General features: G+C 37.1%; 1 protein-coding gene and 1 pseudogene across 1 annotated transcript in view; one reads left to right on the plus strand and one right to left on the minus strand.

The window, feature by feature from the left end:
- Nucleotides 1–3,762: 3,762 nt before the first annotated feature.
- On the minus strand, nt 3,763–3,881 carry LOC112485914 (annotated as a pseudogene).
- Nucleotides 3,882–5,852: 1,971 nt separating this feature from the next.
- RNF11 (ring finger protein 11) overlaps nt 5,853–20,425 on the plus strand; it is a 32,993-nt gene continuing 18,420 nt past the window's right edge. Inside the window, exon 1 of the mRNA XM_006919179.3 lies at nt 5,853–6,458. Coding sequence (XP_006919241.1) covers nt 6,336–6,458 — 123 coding nt within the window. The 5' untranslated portion in view covers nt 5,853–6,335. The remainder of the gene's footprint in view (nt 6,459–20,425) is intronic.

Here is a 20,425-nt window from a genome sequence, read left to right on the forward strand (position 1 = left end):
ACATGATCCAAAAGACAATCCAAAAGAATCAATGAAAAACTTCTAGAACTAATAAGTAATTCCAGCAAGATTGCAGAATACAAGTTTACTATATAAAAGTCAATCACGTTCTTATATACAATCAATGAATAAGTAGTATTTGAAATTAAAACTAAAAAATCATCTGCATTAGCACCCCTCAAAAAATGAAATAATTATGTATAAATCTAACAAAATATGTATAAGATCTGTATGAGGAACTTACAAAATTCTGATGAATGAAATTAAAAATGAAATAAATGGAGAGATAGTTCATTTTTATAGATAAGAAGACTCAGTATTGTCAAGATGTCAGTTCTTCCCAACATGGTCTATAGATTTAATTCAATCTCAATCAAAATCCCAGCAGGTTATTTTGTGTATATCAACAAATTACTTTGAAAGTTTTATGGAGAGGCAAAAGACCTAGAACAACCAACAAATTACTGAAGGAGAAGGGCAAAGTTGGGGACTAGTGATAGCTGATTGTGAGACTTACTATAAAGCTACAGTAATCAAAACAGTATGGTATTGGTGAAAGAACAGACAAATAGGTCAGTGGAATAGAATAGAGATCCCAGATAGTCCCCCACAATACAGTCTTCTGATCTTTAACAAAGGAGTAAAGGCAATACAATGCGGAAAAGATAGTCTTTTCAACAAATGTCCTAGAACAATTGGACACTCACATGCAAAAATGAATCTAGACACAGATCTTACGTCCTTCACAAAAATCAACTCAAAATGGATCACATGTAAATGTAAACCACAAGTATATATAACTCCTAGAAGATAACATGGGAGAAAATCTAGATGACCTTGGGTTTGGCAATGACTTTTTAAATACAATTCATAGCATGAACCATTGATAAGCTGGCTTGATTAAAATTTAAAAATTTCTGCTGTGCAAATGACACTGTCAAGAGAATAAAAATACAAGGCACAGACTGGGAGATAACATTTGCAAAAGACATATTTGATAAAGGACTGTTCTCTAAAAAATATAAAGCACTCTTAAAACTCAAAAATAAGAAAATAAATCATGCTCTTTAAAAAAATTGGCAAACACCTTAACAGACACCCTATCAATTAAAATATGCAGATGGAAAGTAAGTATATGAAAGGAAAATTTCAGAGAAATGAAAATTAAACAACAATGAAGTATCACTACACACCTATTGCTATGGCCAAAACCCAGAACACTGACAACATCAAATGCTGGTGAGGATATGAAACACCAAGAACTCTCATTCACTGGTGGAGGGGATGCAAAATGGTACAGCCACTTTGGTAGTGTCTTACAAAACTAAACATACTCTTACTATACAATCCAGCAATTGTACTCCTTGGTATTTACCCAAATTAGTTGAAAACTTAATGTCTACACGAACACCTGTAAACAGATTGTTTTTTGGGAATGTAAAATGGTACAGTTGCTGTGGAAAACAATATGGCAACATAGAATTACTATATCACCCAGCAATTCCACTTCTTAAAATCAGACTCTCAAAGAGATATTTGTACATTGCAGCATTATTCATAATGGCTAAAACATAGAAGCAACCCAAGTTCAATCAATGGATGAATAGATAAGCAAAATGGGTATATACATACAATGGAATATTATTCAGCCTTAAAAAGAAAGGAAATTTTGCAATATGCTACAACATGGATGAACCTTGAAGACATTATGCTAAGTGAAACAAGCCAGTCACAAAAGGACAAAACTATATGATTACACTTATATAAGATACATAGAGTAGTCAAAATCATAGACACAGAAAGTAGAATGGTGGTTATTAGGGTCTAGTGGGAAGGGAAAACGGGAAGTTGTGGTTTAATGAGTAGTTTTGGTTTTATAAGATGAAGAGGTCTATAACTGGATGGGGTGATAGTTGCACAATATTATGAACATTTAAGACCACTGAACTGTACACTTAAAAATGGTTAAGGTAGTAAATTTTGTTAAGTGTATTTTGTCATAATGAAAAAATTGGAAAAAAAAAAACAACCCTGTACTCTTACTTTAGAGCAGTTTAATTCATAATTGCTAAAATTTGGAAGCAACTAGGATGTCCTGCAGTAGCTGAATGCATAAATAAACTGTGGGACTTCCAGAGAGTGGAATATTATTCTGTGCTAAAAAGAAATGAGTATCAAGCCATGAAAAGACATGGAGAAACCCTAATTGCATATTACTAAGTGAAAGAAGACAATCTAAAAAAGCTACATGCTGTATGGTTCCAACTATATGACATTCTGGAAGGGGTAAAACTATGGAGACAGTAAAGAAATCAGTTTGTCAGGGGTTAGTGCTAAGGGAAGAGATGAATAAGAAGAGCACAAAAGATTTTGGGGGCAGTGAAACTATTCTGTATGATGTTATAATGTGAGTACATGTCCTCATACATTTGTCCAAACCCATAGAATGTACAACCCCAAGAGTGACCAGTACATAAGCAAAGATTACAGTGATGTGCCACTGCAGATTCAGAGTGGAAGCCAATGCACCACTCTGCTGTAGGAGGTTGATAATGGGGAGGCTCTGTGTGTGTGGGAGCAAATTGCATGTGGTACATCTTCATACTTTTTGCTTAATATTGATGTGAACCTAAAACTGGTCTAAAAATTAATGTCTATTTAAAAAAAATATGTCTCTCATATCTGCTTATGCATTAGATCTACTGTCAGAGAAAACCACAGCCAGACAGAAGTTTAAGTGATGAAGGCAAATTTTATTCAAGAACTATTGCAGTAGGGGAAAAGAGACTCCAGTGTAGAACTGAACTCCATTCTAAATACAAAAAGGACAAGTGAGGATTTATGGGCAAGGAGCAGAGTGGGAATCAGGGGATGGAAAATTACTAAGAGGAAACATCAGGGATAAGGGGAATTCTAGTTAAACCTACTTGACAGGATTTTTGCTGAAGGCAAGCCAAGGTGGTCAGATACTAAAGGAGGGAGATTCCAGCTAAACTGACTCAGCTAGACTTTTGCTAAAATTGGGAAAAGTGGGCCAAGCACAGAGCCCAAGGTTAGGGCCCTGAGGGCTTAGAGGAGCCTGGCAGAGTTAGGTCAAGGAGAATCTTTGTCACTGTAATAGTCCTGGTTACTATTTCCGATTTTAAATTATATTTTGTGATTAGGTCACACTTTGGTCTACAGGGCACTTCTCAAGGCTCCTTTCTAAAGCTGGGTTAGGAAAAAAGATTATTGAATAACTATTTCCTTATAAAGATACATGTGGATGCCAAAGTCATTCAAGATAAGTCTTCCCCCATTCTCTTGTTTTTACACACTGAGGGAGGAATACTAGGATGAAAAAAGATGTAGTTATTTCCCATAACTTAATACAGACAACTAGTATATGTTTCAAACCCTGGCTTTACCTCTGAATAGCCATGTGAAGCCATGTTTCCATTTCTACAAAACAAGAATATCAATATAGACCTTTCAGGGTTCTTATGTGTCTGGCTTAGACTAATACATGGCAGTTATAATTGTATATTAAAATTGCATTAAAATATTCATATATGATATATAGTTATACTCAATATCATACAATAAGTCTCATTTATTTTATATTGTTACATATATTGCAACTAAGTGAAATCCAGGACAGCTACATGAATTGGTATTTATTTATTTACTTACTTATTTATTTTTAGGCGAGGCAACCCTTGGTTGACCTCATAGATTGCAAGGATCTTGTCAGCTTACAATCCCTTATTTTTTTATTGTTTACACCTACAGCACCTGGTCTTCCTAGGTGGTCTCCCTTCTAAGTACTAACCAGGCCCGACCCTGCTTAGCTTCTGAGATCACACGGGATGGGTCTTGTTCAGGGTGGCATGGCCGTAGATGAAGTAGTATGTAAGGAGGGTCTTAAAAAATGGCTGAATTTCAACAGAAGGGAACAACATGGCAAAAGGTCAGAGGTGAAAAAGCCTAGTGAAAATTGAGGGCATGGCAAGTAGGATGCTTAGTTGGAGTTGGAGATAAGAATGGGAACAAATGATGCAAGGCCTTAACACCAAGCGAAATTTCTGAACCATGAGTCTATGAATGCTCTCTAATCACATTTTCATGGCGGTAGTATGGAGAACAGATTGATGATTCAGAGGCAAGGGCTTTGTTAAGAAGCTGTTGCAATAGTTTAGAGGAGACAAGGAAAATGGCAATAGGGGGAAAGAGGCATGTGCTTGAAATTTTCCTCCCAAAGGATCCAATAATTTCACTTTTCTAAGCTGGAGAATTAAGCAGTCATTTTGTGGGAGGTGTGAAAGGTTCTGATACGAACATGGCATAAGTTATACACCTATTTAAGTGGGAGCTATTAATGGGAAGGAAAGCAAGTCTTAGAGAAGAGGTTACACAGCAAAAAGGTTATATTTACTATGGGATATGAGTGCATTTAAAAAAGATAGTGATTTTGTAGATTAAGGACTCCGAGAATCCTTTCAGATACTGACCTAAATAGTCTAATAGCTCTCCTCTGGGTTGGGGTGAGGGGCAGCAGCACATGAAACTCCTTTGTTTACTTGCCTGCCCAGCTTGGACTCTGGGTTCCAAGAGGAACAAACCAGGTCGGTAATTTAGTTTTCCTAGTGCCTAGAATAGAGTCTGGAGCCTTAAAAAAATTAAAAAAAAAAAAAAAGAAAGAAACCTAACTAAATATCAGTGTGTGGTGAATAATAGAAAGGGAGTCAAGACCCACTTCTTGTCTTCTTGTTGAATGAATACTAGGAACATTCTCACCTTTCTTGTTGCCTGCCTTTGCATACATTGCTTTTTTTAGTTGTTTATCCACCCAAGAAGAGAGCCTACTCTACCTGAGGCAAAGTGCCAGACTATGCACAAAGGAAGGACAGATGATTCAGCTAGATCAGACTGTGTGTGACAGAGGAAAAGCTCAGAGAGCACCTAGAAGGCGACAAACCCAGGCTGGAGGGTTAGGAGAGACTTCCCTGGGGAAATGAAGTTGAGTCCAGGAAGAACGAGTGGAAATGACGGTTAGCTTGAGGGAGGTAGAAGGTCCGGAGTGGAGAGAAGTGAGTGTCTGTCAGAGAAACAATATAGATAAAGGCCTCAGCCAGAGGGAACAGTCTTCTAGATAACTGAAAGTACTTTACTTAGTCTAGAGTTTAGAATATGTGAGGAGACAATGCGGCTAATCAGATTAGGGAGGTAGGCAGATTTGTCAACCATTTAAGAATTAATATTTAGTCATAATAGAAGATTTTGAGCAGGAGAAAGACACGATGAGATTTATATTTTAAAAAGATAATTCAACTGCAAATAGTGGATTGAATGGGGCAATGGTGAAGGCAGGAAGACAGCCGAGAGTAATTGCCGTAGTGTGGGAGAGAAATGATGGCTTGGACTATGGTGGTGGAAATGGAAAGAAATACAACAATCTGATATATAAAACTGAAAGAGGAATCTCTCTGTGATGTAGGTGAATAAGGAAGTAATTGGATAGGTAGGGAGGGTTCATTGGTTAGCTTTGGACTTTATCTTGAAAGGATAAAGGGGAAACTATTTAACATTTTAACCGTGGTTTATAGATTCCTTGGAGGAAGGTGGTGAGAAGACTGTCAGAACAGTGCACAGGTAAAGAGCTGAGACAAGCACGGAGGGAGAAGTGGACGTGGGGAGTCACGGGAGATAGTTTTCGGAGTCAGGTACCGAACCGAAACAGAGAAAAGCAGAAACTGACGCAGCCAGAGACAGCTGTGAGGCGGCGGGGGTGTGGGAGTGAGCCAGCCTGGGCTGCCCACGCCTCTCGGCGCTGGGGGCGGGACCAGAGCACGCACGGCGGCATGACGCAGGGCCGCAGCTGGCCTCGTTCTGGCTGCCGCCGCTGCCTCTTTGAGGCGGAGTAGGATGAGGCCCGCGGCCGCGGCGTCGGCAGGGGCAGCAGCAGCTGAGGCAGCAGCTGAGGCAGCCGCGACGGTCGCGCCCCCACCTCCTGACCTGGATTAGGCCCAGCAGCTCCGTGGCCGCCGCCGCCCCGCGGGGGGGCGGGGTGGGGAAGTGTCTCGTCTCCCCGCCCGCCCCCCCCTCCCACGTCGCTGCCTCGCAGGAGGCTTACTGCCGCGACCCCAAAGGAGCCCGCGGCCCAGCCTTGAGCCCCCACCCCCGGGGGTTGGCATGAGCGGCCCTTCGGCGGCGCCGGGGGGCGGGGGAGCCGTCGCCGCCTGAACCCCGGCCTGCCGACCGACCCCACCTCGCTGACCGAGGCTGACCGCGGAGCGTACGAACGACCCCGCCACTGCTTTCTCCCTTCCCCAGATCACACACCCCAGCCCCAGAAGATGGGGAACTGCCTCAAATCCCCCACTTCGGATGACATCTCCCTGCTTCACGAGTCTCAGTCCGACCGGGCTAGTTTTGGCGAGGGGACGGAGCCGGATCAGGAGCCGCCGCCGCCATATCAGGTAGGGGAGGGTGTGTGTTGGGGAAGAGGGGGTGCGAGGGGTAGAGGCAGCTCCGGCCAAGGTTGAGGAGGGGTCTTTGAGGCTGTCACTGTCTCGGCCTCGTCGAGGCCTGGCCTAGGGGGGCATTGACGCCCTTAGAGCTGGATCTGAGGGTGATTGCTCCCCACTTCCAGAGTTGGGGGGATCCTTCGCCTCCCCTCAAGTACGGTGTGGGGATGGTACTCTGTCCTTGAGTTCTGGGATTCGAGTGTGTGATCATATCCCATTGGATAGAGGCTGGTGGCTTGCTTCTGGAGTTGAGAGTGACATTTTCTTGCCTTTATGTCTGAATCGTGGTCTTTATGTCTGAATCGTGGAGTCTGAGCTGTGAGGTTTAGAAATGATTTTTTCATCGCACCGCCAACCGGATTATGGATTCTGGATGGGTGGTTGCCCCCCACCCTATTTATATTTTCAGGTGTGATCATCCTCTCCCTCCCTCCCTCCTCTCCCCCTCCCCTGTCTGTGTTAATTGGATCTGGTAGGTATTCATTTCTCCTTCTAATTGGGAGATCTTCAAGTGGTGATTTTCGTCCCAGGGACTTCAAGAGTTACTTGTTTATGTATATCATAATTTTTAAACCCCTCCTTCTTTCACTCCACCCCATGACACACCTTTTAAACGCTCTGAGTTAATAAAACTTGATTATCTTGAACTTTGGAAACCTTTAAAGCTGGCTTGAGAAATACCTTCTGTTACTCGTGGTTCTCCCTTTGACTTTCTCCTAAACAGTTTCATTGCTTTTTGCACAGCAGTCAGCAGCCCCAGATGTGTTTATACAATTAATAAAGAGTTAAGACCTCTTGAGCAAACTCAAGATAGGTATGTGGATGTTATAATCCATAATATATACAAATCTTTCCTCTACTTCAATTTTACATGATATCGATTAAAAGCTTTTTTTTTTCCAGAAGTGCTTGGATAATTAAGTAGCTTAATTTTTTTCCTGAGGGGATTTAGTTTTCTAACTAGGCAGTCTCCTTTGTTGTTTCATGGTGACATCATTATTTAGTGTTATTCTTTTTTTATTCCTGTGTAAGCCAGTGTCACACAGCAGAAAAACTGTTCATGTGTGCTGGTTTTTTGTTAAAACCCTTCAGGGGCCTTTCATATATACCAGTAAAAGTCCAGTCTTACTTGGGGGCATACACAAGCCTCCATGACTTAACTCATGTCTCTCTATTCCAGGCCTACCACATATACCAGGCCTACCATATAGACCAGAGAGGTTCACACCTCTCTGCTTTTGCTCCAATTGCTCCCTCTGCTTGGAGCCCTTCCCCCAAGGTCGGCCAGGTGAACTTGTAATCCTCTTTTGAGGACTCAGCTCTCCTGTCACCTCATATCTGGAGCCCCAACATTCCCCTCCCTCCTGCGCTGAATCCATCACTCCCTTGTTTGCGTCCCCCTAAGCTCTCTACACTTCCGCAAACAGCGTATATAACACGTAAGTGTTAATTTCCTTGTTTAGTTAGATGTGTGTCTCATCCTTGAGGCATTTCCCTCCTTCCACGGGGTAAACTGTTTGCAGGTAGAGTCCCCGTGCCTCCTGTTTGCTGTTGTATCCCTAGCATCTTGCTCATAGTAAGTAGATACTTAGTAACTGTGGGATAAATGAAGACTATATAAGCCCTTGAGAAAAGAGACTATGTTTCTAATGCTGTATGCAATTTTTGGCACAGAAAAGCACTTAAATGTTGAATGAATTAATGAATTTGAATTCGGTATTATGTTTTGTAAGTTTACACACCCATTTCTTCCAAAGAATTGTCACAGAGTCAGTCTCTTAAAAAAATCCAAGCTAAATCTGAATGTCTTTCTGAATCTTTGAAGCTAGTAAATTGTTTATATTCACTCTCTGTTTCCTTCATAAATACTATAAGACTGTGCTTATTTTGGTTTTGTGAGCAAATTTTTTTAGAGGTATGAATTTTTATTTTTATCTCCTTCCATGTTTCCTAGCCCCTTTCCAGGCAAATTGACTATCTTTGACTTATTGCCCTCTTTCTCTTATCCTTATAACATAGTGTTAAGAATTGTTATTTGCCTTTTCCAGGAGGACTAAATGATGAGTTTCTTTGGTATCATGAAAGAACATTTTTTGAAACATGTTGTTTGTGACAGTGGGAGTTTTTTGTGGTTGCCCTTTCCTGAATTGAATGACCCAGATGCTGATATGCAAATTTGGTATCAATTGAAAATAATTTCCTTTAAAAAAAACGAGATCATAAAAATAGAAACTTGTAGAAAAAAATTTATCCTCCGAAGGAAATGAGATTTTTAGGAATGGTTAATTAGGATGACCTAAGAGACAACAATCCAAGGTAAATATTTATATTTTCAGTGGACAGAAGTAAATTTTTTCCTTAAATAGTATTTAATTAACAGAGGTACAGGAATATTGGCTTATTTCTTTAAAGAATAGTTCGTTTCAGCTGCAATAGGATTAACTTTTTTAAAGGGAAAAGCTGATGATAAAAGAACACTGGTATTTTTTGTAGTGAGTAAAATGTTTTTTGTTTGTGTTGTGCAATGTAAATATATGCCAAGAGATCTATATGGTAAACTCTTTTAATAATTTCTAGTTATTTCCTTTTAGCAGGATCTGACAGATTTGTTTTATTTATTTATTTATGCTTAAAAAATAATTGCTGTACCATTATGGTCAAAGTTTGTAGGAAGTACGTATTTCTCATCTGAGTTTCAGTAGTAGCCAGTCTCCTAACTGATCTCCCTTTCCTTCGCAGTAGCCTGTTCCTAACTCAGCAGCCAGATTGATTTTAGTAAAACAGATCATGCATGACACCCTACTCCATCTTCTATGGATCCCTTTTTCATTCAGAATAAGAGCCAAATTCTTATAGTGTCCCCTAAACCCTATATAATCTATACCTTTTGCCTCCACACATACCTCTCTTGCTACTCTACCCCCTGCTGGCCTGTCTGGCCACCTTGTTCCCGGGATACTCCAGGACCTTTGCCCTGGTTTCTGTGCCTGGAGTACTCTTTGCCCAGTTATCACCATGGCTGACTCCCTCATCCCCTTCCAGTCATTACTCAAATAACACCTTTTTAAACCCTCTCTGACCACCCTATTTAAAATTGCAGCCTACCCTAACAGCCTTCCTTATCCTGTTCTATTTTTTCCCCATAGCATTCATCACTTTCTAACACAACTGTCTTTACTTATTATTTTTATTGTTTATTATCTTTCTTCTCCCATGAAGTAGTAAGCGTAAGCTCCCTTAAGGAAGGGGATTTTTTTTTTTTAATTGTCGTTTTACAAATAAGTACCTAGAACAGTGCCTGGCACCCATTAGGCACTCAGTTATTGGTTGACTAGGTTTCTTTTAAATGAATTAATATATTTATTTTAAGGCAAGTGCAGTTAAATGTGTTATAAGAACTATGTATATTCCTATTCCTTTTTTCCTTTATTATGGATCATTTTTAAGGAATCCTAAAAATCAAATCCCAATAATACTAAACATAGGAATGGTTTAAAATAATTATTAATAAAATAGTTTTTTTCAACCTGTATATAGTCTATAACAAAATATTTTATGAGAAAGTACTTGAATCCTTAAAGAAATGGAAGGAAAGAGGTTAGAGCTTTTCTTGAATTAGAAGATAAAAACGAAATTTGGCACACTCTCTACTCTTCCTTCCTGAATGTTTAGAAAGTGTACAAAGGAAATCTGCCCATCAAGGGCAGTCTTTGAAGGGTTGTAAGTGGGAGGATAAGTTGTGAAAGGGTGGGAGACTTGAGGTCCATAAGAGAAAAGGGCTAGGTAGGTAGCTCAGCACAGGAAGATGTATGTGAACAGGTTGAGGTATCACTGTCATTCTAAGACCCCTGTGTTTTATATGCTAATTAAAGAGTGGTACTCTATTAAAAGAGCTTAATATCCACTGAACAACAAAAGCCACTTAACAGCATTTCTATCTGAAAAAACATGTATTTCTCAGTTTTGCAGTAGTTATATGGTTTGAGATTTACTAATCTCTTCCTCCTTTGTGATTAATACATATGACATTTTAAAATCAGAAGAAAATAAGCTATTGTTAATACAGCAGTGAATGCAGGTAGCTCTAGTTTTGGAGGCAGGTGGATCTGAGTTTAAATATTGTCACATGTAAAATATGAAGAGTTTATCAGATTATGTTCTGTGTTACGAGGAGCTTCATTCACAAATAACCAAATAACATTTTGGCATCGAGTTGTGACTGAATAAAGCTTTCTTCAAGATACTTTTAAAAAAAGGCTTGGTCTCTATTATAGAACTCATTAAAAGTAACCCCCTTCTTTAAAAATCTAGAATCTAATAATATACTTATTTTTAAGCATTCAAAAAGTATTTCACATATCTTGGTCTTACTAAACAAATTATTTAATTTAAAAAATTCCCTTTGTGTAAAGTTCTACCTTTTCACTGAGGTGCAGATGAACTCCAAATTCTTTGATGAAGTCTTCCTTGACCATTTTTTCCCCCTCTCACTCTGATTTTGTTTGTAATATTTATTTGGAAATAACATATTACTTTACTAATTAGCTGTGGTGCTTTAACAATTATTTTTCCACTTTATAGTTTCCTTAAAAATTAGAATGATGTGTTAAGATTTCAAAAATTTCTTGGTAGAGTGGAATGGTACCTTACACATTATAGACACCCAGTGACTAATTTAGAACTGTGCCATCTCCCTCTTATACTGTCTCCATTATAATTGAGGTCCTCATCACCTCTCATGATAACCTGATTGACATATTCTCTCCTCCCCATTCATTTCATTCCTTCCTGCTAGATAAATTCTATCCAGATCCTATCCCTTGCTTCTTAATCCTTAATGAGTCTTCATGACTCATCACTGAAGATCTCTGTTTTAGCTTTCAAAGTTGTGATCTGGCTCCTTATATACTTTTACAGCTTTTTGTAGTCTTATGTATATATAACCTCTACTCTAGTCAGGCTGAACAGTTTGCTGTAATCTATATCTATATGCTTTCTACTTTTCAGACTCTCCCTTTGCTCATTTTATTCCCATTGCCTAGTATCCTCTTCCCTTAATTCCCAATGTAAATTTTAGCTTTCAAGATCCCGCTCAAGTGCCATGAATCCTTTTCTGATGTTTTCCAACATGAATAATTACTTAATCTGAACTCCTTTAGCGTTTTTACCATTTTTAGGATACTTTGTTTACCTTTCCTGTTTGATTTTAATTATTTATAACAATGTCAAATTTCCTCTACTAGAATCCAAGTCTGATTGATCTTTGCATTGCTAGAACTGTGCTTTCACATAGTAGGCACTCAAATACTTGAGTAAATGTGAAAATCAGTTATTGTGTTTTTCTGTAAAAGTGTGAGGTTTTATGGTTGTTTGCTTCTATATAAATTGTTCCCAGAATTCTGCTCTTTAGTGTTTGGCCTTTGTACTTTAAACGGTTCTATTATTTTTCTCTCCCACATTATTTTTATCTGTATTCGGTTTTGTCCTATCACTTCTACTTTGTAAAGTGCATGAGCTTTGGGAAAGTTAATCCCTCTTCATCTTTTTCATTTGAGTTTGGTTTTTGTTTATGTAGTTCATCTTGCCTTGGTCTTTTTAAAATAAATAAGCAAAGATTCATTGTAACCTTTGTTGCGGGAGTTTTGTTTGTTTATGCCTGATCTCCCACTCTGGATGTCCTTTTAATTAAGGGTGATTCTTTGCATTAAGAACGTATGCACCATTTGGAGTAGAACAGTCTGTATGTCACTTTAATTCTAGAGCTAATTATAGGGTAACTTGAGAAGATGGGGTAATGAGTTATTTGGTACGTAGGATCTGAGAACTTGACTTTCCTAAAATATTTTTCTTAGTTAATACATACTAGAAACCTCCATATTTTATTATAAAATTTAGATCTTTTAAAATCTTAATATAATACTTTAGGTAGAATGGGTTTTTTTTGAAAGGTCTTCAATTTTATTTGGTTTCTTCTAAATAGAAAAGTTGTCACAGAATGGTTACTATAGGTTCTCCTTGACTTTTCTTATTCAATTTGTTCCCCTTCTTTCTCTCTTTACTGTGTCTCAGCCAAGTTAAAATCTGAAAATGAGAACGAGAGTGAAAAAAGGATGATTATAAATGCAATTGGAATTAAATGTTGTATTTCTTTGTCGTCTTGCCTCAGCCATTTTTTAATATAATTATCTTCTTGGTATTACCTTCCTTCAAGCAAAGAGGGATGATGTATTTCTATCCTGTATTCAAGTAGGTTATTTAAAAATAGGCTGTAACAAATTTCCAGAAGTCGATTCCTTAGCAGTAACTTTTGATAATGAATTTAACAAACATTTATGATATTACTAACATGCTCAGAATTCAAGATTTGCAATTATGACATAAATGAAATTAAGAGTGAGGTGGTAAAGAGTCACAGAGAGTGGAAATGTGAGTAAAAGATGCGAGGAAAAACCGGCTTATTTATAGACAGCCAAAGTGTGTGTTTTTAATGACAGAAGAGATTGCCACATGCAGTTGAGAAGTAAAGTGATAAGGGAGAACTAAATATATTTTCTGCTCTTGGGGAACCTGACCTTTCGATTTTGACATTCAGTTTGGCTTTCTGGTAGGTCGTTTTTGAAGTCTTAGAAGAGTTCTTTTATTTTAACCGATTAAGGATACTTTGAGTTCAATTTAATATGAATGCTTATATACCTATCTTTTAATTAAATAGCCAACCTGGAGTGTGCTCTCAGGGGCCAGTTGAGTAATTATCTTGTTACTTAATCCAGAAAGGTAACTAAGGGATCCGAAAGTGTGGGAATGAAGAAAGCAATCCTCCAGACATAATTATTTATTAAAATTTTCTGAATTTCACATAAAGCTGAATGGCTTTAAGAAGAGTGAGACTTTTATAACTGCTCCAGTTAAAATTACATATAATTTTGTATAACAATTTAGTTCTTATATTTGTGGGGGAAAAAGAAGCAGTTTCCCATAAAGCAAGGCTTTAAGGATAAAAACCAGGACACTTGATACCTATTTTCTTCTAACAGTCAGCAAGTATGTGTTAGGCACCAAGGAGAAAGAAGAAATGAGTCCTTTACCCCTGAGAAGCTACCATTTTAGTTAAGGGGACAAGATTAATGTATATACACAAAGCACTTATTAATTTAGTGTGAAATAGTATATAATCAAGTATTACACTGTTTGATGTAGACGTTGATCAATTTGTGATAAGGCAGTGAATCACAACTTAGCTTCTAAAGACTTCAAGTGAAGTCTTATGTGAATATCAGTTTTAAAAAAACGAATAAAAGCAAAAGATCTGCCTTTATTAAACTATTAGGGAACTTGCAGCCAGAATAATGAGTAAGTGGTAAACATGGAGTTGTATAATCTTAGACAGTTAAAGTGTAATATATATGTGTAAACCTTTTTATTGTTTACATACAATAAACAGTATATCTTTAACGGTATCTTAACTATATAGCCCACTGAACTTTTATATATCACAACCACTATCAAATTAGAACCTATTTCCAGTGCCCCAAAACACTTCCTCATACCACATCCAACAGTCAGTACCCCTTCCCTAAGGGTAACTACTACTTGACCTCTTAATAACCATATATTTATTTTGCCTGGTTTTGAAGTTAAAATAATTCATTCAGCATTGTTTGTGAAATTCATTCGTGTTTTATATGTATGTGATAGTAGTTCATATTATTTTTCATTGCTGTACAGCATTCAGTTGTATAAATACACATTTTTTAACCCATACTATTGACGTATATTTGGGCTGTATTAGTTTTGGGCTGTATAAATCTGCAATGAACATTCCCTTTATGTATATAATGTACATAAGCGCCTGTTTATTTTGACTATATATCCAGGAGCGGAATTGCTGGGTAATGGAACAGGTATATATTTAGTGTTTCCTCACAACATTTTATTATGAAATTTTAAAAAATAAGTTGATGGAGTTGTTTGTACACCCATATTCCCACCACTTAGATTCTGCAGTTATCATTTTGCTGTATTTGTTTTAACACATATCCATCCCTCTATCAATATGTCCTGTTTTTTGATGCATTTCAAAGTAAGTTGCCAAGTAGTTTTCCAAAGTAGGTTCACCAGTTTACACCCCTACCAGCAATGTTTTGAGAGTTCTGTTTGTGCTATATCTTTTTGTTTGTTTGTTTGTTTGTGCTATATCTTTACCAGTACCTGGTATCGTTGGTCTTATTAAGTGCGTAGAAATATCTCATTGTGGTTTTAATTTGCATTTCCTCAATGAGAAATGCATACTAATATGCATACTAATATTTTTTGTGTGTGTAGCTGGCCTCTTAGCATAATTTCAAGATTCATCTATGCTATAGCATGTATCAGGACTTCATTCCTTTTTATTGTGAAATATTCCATTGTTATGGCTCTACCTCATTTTGTTTAGCCATGCATCAGTTGGTGAACATTTGAGTTTCCACTTTTTGGCTCTTGTGAATGCTGCTATGAACATTTGTATGCAAGTTTTTATACAGATGTGTTTTCATTTCTCTTGGTTATATACCCACTAGTGGAATTGTTATGTCATATAATTCCATGTTTAACCTTTTGAAGAACTGCTAAACTTTTCCAAAGCACTCGTGCCATTTTACATTCCCACTAGCAGTGTTCAAGGGTTCCAATTTCGGCCCATCTTCACCAAAACTTGTTATTATCTCTTTTATTATAACCATTCTAGTGGCTATAAAGTGGTATCTTGTTGTGGTTTTGATTACATTTCCCTGAAAGTTTATAATGTTGAGCATCTTTTCGTGCATTTGTTGGCCATTTGTATATCTTCTTTGGAGAAATGTCTGTTCAGATTTTTTGCCCATTTTTAATCGAATTGTCTATTATTGAATTGTAAGAGTTCTTTATATATTCTAGTCCCTTGTCAGATATTTGATTTGCAAAAGTTTTCTCCCATTTTGTGGGTTGTCTTTTTACTTTCTTGATGGTGAACAAAAGTTATTTTGATAATATCCAATTTAGTTTTTTCTTTAGTCACTTGAGCTTTTGGTATTGTCTAAGCTTTTCCTAAGGTCACAAAGATTTCCTCTTCATTTTCTTCTAAGAGTTATATTTTTAGCTCACACATTTAGGTATATGATCCATTTGGAGTTAATTTTTGTGGATAGTGTAAGGAAGGCCCAAATTTATTCTTTTGTGTGTGACTATCCTGTTGTTACAGCACCATTTGTCGAAAAGAGTGTTCTTTCTTTGTTGTCTTGGCAAAACCTGCCTCAAATAAGTTATCCATAAGTGTAAGGGTTTATCTCTGGACTTTTCAGTTATGTTCCATTGTTCTGTATGTCTGTCCTTAATGCTAGGACTATACACTAGCTTTGTAATAAGTACTGAAATCAGGAAGTGTGACTCATCCAGCTTTGTTCTTATTATTCAACATTGTTTTCACTACTTTTAGCTTCTTGTAATTCCATGTGAATTTTAGGATCAGCTGTCAATTTATGCAAATAAGCCAGCTACGATTTTGATAGAGTCACATATAACTTTTTAATGAACCTACATTGAAGCATCATTATCACCAAAAGTTCATAGTTTACATTAGGGTTCACTCTTTGTGTTGTACACTCTGTAAATTTGGACAAGTGTATAATTACATGGTTCCACCGTTATGGCATCATACAGAATAATTTCCTTGCGGTAAAAATCCTCTGTGTTCCACGTTTTCATCCTTCCCTCCCCCAGCCCCTGGCAACCAATGGTCCTTTTACCGTCTCCATAATTTTCCTTTTACCAGGATATCAGATATTTGGAACCATGCAGTATGTAACCTTTTCAGATTGGCTTCTTTCACTAGTAATATGCATCATTTAAGGTTACTTTAGCAATATGCTCTTGAGGTTTTTCCATGTCTTTTCATGGCTCGATAGCTCATTTCTTTATAGTATTTTATTGCCTTGATGTACCACAGTTTATTTATTCAGTCACCTATTAAAGGACATCTTGGTTGCTTCCATGTTTTAGTAGTTATGAATAAAGCTGCTAAAAACATCCATGTCTAGGTTTTTGTGTGGACATGTTTTTAACTCCTTTGGGTAAATAGCAAGGAACGAAATTACTAGATCATATATGGTTAAGAGTATGTTTAGTTTTGTAAGAAACTGCCAAACTGTCTTTCACAGTGTCTGTGCCATTTTGCATTGCCACCAACAGTGAGTGCAAGTTCCTGTTGTTCCACATCTTGAGTAGCATTTGATGTTGTCAGTGTTTTGGATTCTCACCATTCTAATAGGCATATTTTTATTTAATTTGTTATTCGCAGTGTTTCCCACTTCTTTTAGGTGGGACAAAATGGCAAGAGGTGGATGGGGTTGGATATTTTCCTTCCCCCATGTGGAAGGCTAGAGCCAGCTGATTTTGAGTATTAATTACCCTTTTCTCGATAGGTTAGGGTCTGATAAAACCCCAGCAGGTTGGCTCTGGCAAAGTAGTTTCTCCAGAAGGCAGGCCTTGTTATGAATAGAATGTATGTCAAAATGGTTCCTTTTCTTCTCTCCCTGTTGGAAGCACAAGGAAATTTTTCTCTGGTGTTCACTGCCGGGACCTGGTAGAGCTCCTGGAGATAACTTACAAAAGTGTGAGGTCCCCTGAATTTTTTGGTAACAGTCTTACTCTGATTCTCAACTGGATCCTTTTTCAAACTTCATAACACACTCTTTTTATTCTCCTTCCCCCATAAATCACTAAAATATTGACTTCTGAGCAGGTTTTCATCTCATTGATTCAAAATTTTATATTAGTTTATTATACTCTAGAAGTAATAGAATGGTGCTTCTAGAGTCTTGAATCATGTTTGTGTTATTGGGTAAAGTCTGTTCACTTTAAATTTTTGTACTTGCTTTTAATCATTTTTTTCTCATTGTCTTTTCCCACTGTCAGATGGTTCTTCATCTGGTGTAAATGTGTCTGCCCTTGTAGTACCTCTTCTAAATTTATGCATAGTGAAAAACCAGATAATTAAGCTTGTCATAGTATTTCATGGCACCTGCCAATAGAGAGATTCCAAAGGCAGTACTTATGAGTAAAGAAGCATTTTTATTTGTGAATAAATTATTTGGGGGTTTGGATACAGGAGTACTTTTTTTTTTTTAATTAAAAAAATTATTTTAAAAATTTTCTTGGCACAAATTTGCTTAAGTAACTAAAAGTCAATTTTAGCAGGAAGTCCACATGCATATGAGAGTAGAAAGACAAAGGAAAGGAACCTTGTTTAATATTGAGGTAAGCTTATCAGTGCTTCGTTTTTGTTTTGTTTTGTTTTTTCATATGCCCCTCCCTTCCTTTCACTGTATTTCAGTATCTGGAATTTTCTCTCCTCCCTAGATTTTGTTTCTCAAAATACTTTTTATTTCTTAAAACATGCTTTAATTAGCTAGGACTCCTTATAAGATCTTAGTCTTAATCCCAATGTAATCTTTAGATTGATGAATACATAAACCTTAGGTCCAGATTCCTGTAGGAGCAGAGATAGAACTGCATTTCAATATAACCAATTCCCTTGGTAATTTTATGTATTAATTCAAAAACACTATCCGAGAAAGGGTCATCAGAGTTTTTCATGCCACAAAGAAGGTTATGAATCCATATCCAAGATTTATAAAGAACTTATACAACTCAGCAGCAGAAAAACAAACAATCCAATTAAAAAATGTGCAGAAGACCTGAACAGATACTTTTCCAGAGAGGAAATACGGATGGCTAACAGACATATGAAAAGATGCTCAAGGTCACTAACCATCAGAGAAATACAAATTAAAACTGCTATGAGATATCACCTCACACCTGTCAGAATGGCTATCATCAATAAATCAAAAAACAGCAAGTGTTGGTGAGGATGTGGAGAAAAGGGGATCCTCATACATTGTTGGTGGGATTGCAAATTGGTGCATCCGCTATGGAAAACAGTATGGAGGTTTCTCAAAAAATTAAAAATGGATATATATCTTTTGACCCAGCAATTACACTTCTGGGTATTTAAAGAAAACCAAAACAATAATTCATAAAGATCTATGCATTCCAATATTCATGGCAGCACAATTTACAATAGCCAAGATATGGAAGCGACCTAAATGCCCACCATCAGATGATTGGATAAAGAAATTATGGTTCATATATACAATGGAATATCGATAAATGAAATCCTACCATTTGCAACATGGATGGAAACTAGAGGTTATTTTGCTGAGTGAAATAAGTCAGACAGAGAAAGATAAATACCATATGATTTCACTTACATGTGGAATCTAAGGAACAAAAAGAAGAAACTAATCAAAAACAGACTCACAAATATAGTGGACAGTTTGGGGACAGACAGAGGGGAGGGAGAAGGGGGATGGGAGAATGAGATGAAGGATTAAAGAAGTACAAATTAGTAGTTGATAGTCGGGCAGGAGAATGGGGAGCACGGCATAGGGAATGCAGTTAGCATTAATGTGATGGCTAAGTGGAGAGCTAGGGGAGGAAGGGAGCAATTGGGGGAATCATTTTATGAACGATATAGATGTCTAACCAATGTACTGTATACTTGAAACTAATTTAAATAAAGAAACTTATTTTTTAAAAAAAAGAATGCCTGAGAGGCAGTCTCTTGAGTTACAGGTCATGAGCTCATATCACTGCTGCCAGAAACCACAAAGCCTTTGGGGGTTGAGCCACAGAGTTCTGATAAAGGTGTGTGATACAGGAATTCAGTTAAATTTTGCTGTTGCAACACTGTTAGGTAAATTGTCAGACCTCATTTAGTTAGGTAGCATGAAATGGGGTCATTTTAAAATGGCTGAAATTCTGAAATCTAATGAAATTAATTTGAAGTATAATTTCTTAGTCAAATGAAAAATTTTGTATCACGGAAAACAGCAGCATCATAATATCAAAAAAATTGCTAACAGTTTGGGCTTTTACACATTTTTTGGCAACTCACAATAAAAAATAAATTTACATCGTGCTTCAGTTTATAAAAACAAAAACAAGATTCATAAAACAGTATTAACCCTTATCATATATTCTGTATATTGTATTTCATTTTTTAAAACTCCTAGCTGTGACCCTCTAAAACTGATTTCACAACCCACTGTAGGTAATGACCTGCAATCAAGAGAACATTTCATGATACAGAGCCAAAAAGATAAGATTGTGAAATACATTTAAAATATTTTGTAGATCCTGCATCTCAGAAAAGGTCTCTTAGGAATCCAAATTTGCCTCTCTGTAAAAGCCTGTTAGAGAAGTGCATACATGTTTATACCCTGGGGATAGTCATTAAGATGCTTAAGCTAGGTGCTTTACATTTACTTATTAAGGATTTCAGACTTTATCCTAGAGCAGTGGAAAGCTAGCCATTGAAGGAATTTAAGTGGGGTTGGTAGGATTCTGTAAATTAAATTAGATTTGCATTTTAGAAAGAGATCTCTGAACAGATTGGAAGAGGATAATGGGAAGACTAGTTAGGAATCCACTGCATTACAGATACTGTTAACTTGGGTGTTGGCAGTAGAGATGAGGACTTGTGTATGAATTCTGTTGATATTTAAGAGACAAAACCAGCAGAACTTGGTAATGGATTGTATGGAAAGAATGCCTGTCCAGGAGATTAGGATATAGAAACATTAAGAACAGATTGTTTTGGGAGAAGAGTGGCTATGCAGGGTTATAGGAATAAGGGCAATAATGGGATGTGGATTTGAAAGTATATTAGTTTGTTTTAATGAGAAGAACTTGATCATGTTTATAAACTGATAAGAAGGATCCAGTGAAGAGGTCGATTAGGTACAACAGCAAAATTCTATAGTATAAGATTTCTGAGGTGGTGGAAACAGATGGAATCCAAACAGAGGTAGTAGGATTGGCCTACATAAAAGAAAGCAAAATAT

The sequence above is a fragment of the Pteropus alecto genome, unplaced genomic scaffold (genome assembly GCF_000325575.1).
Source record: "Pteropus alecto unplaced genomic scaffold, ASM32557v1 scaffold25, whole genome shotgun sequence".
Taxonomy (NCBI): domain Eukaryota; kingdom Metazoa; phylum Chordata; class Mammalia; order Chiroptera; family Pteropodidae; genus Pteropus; species Pteropus alecto.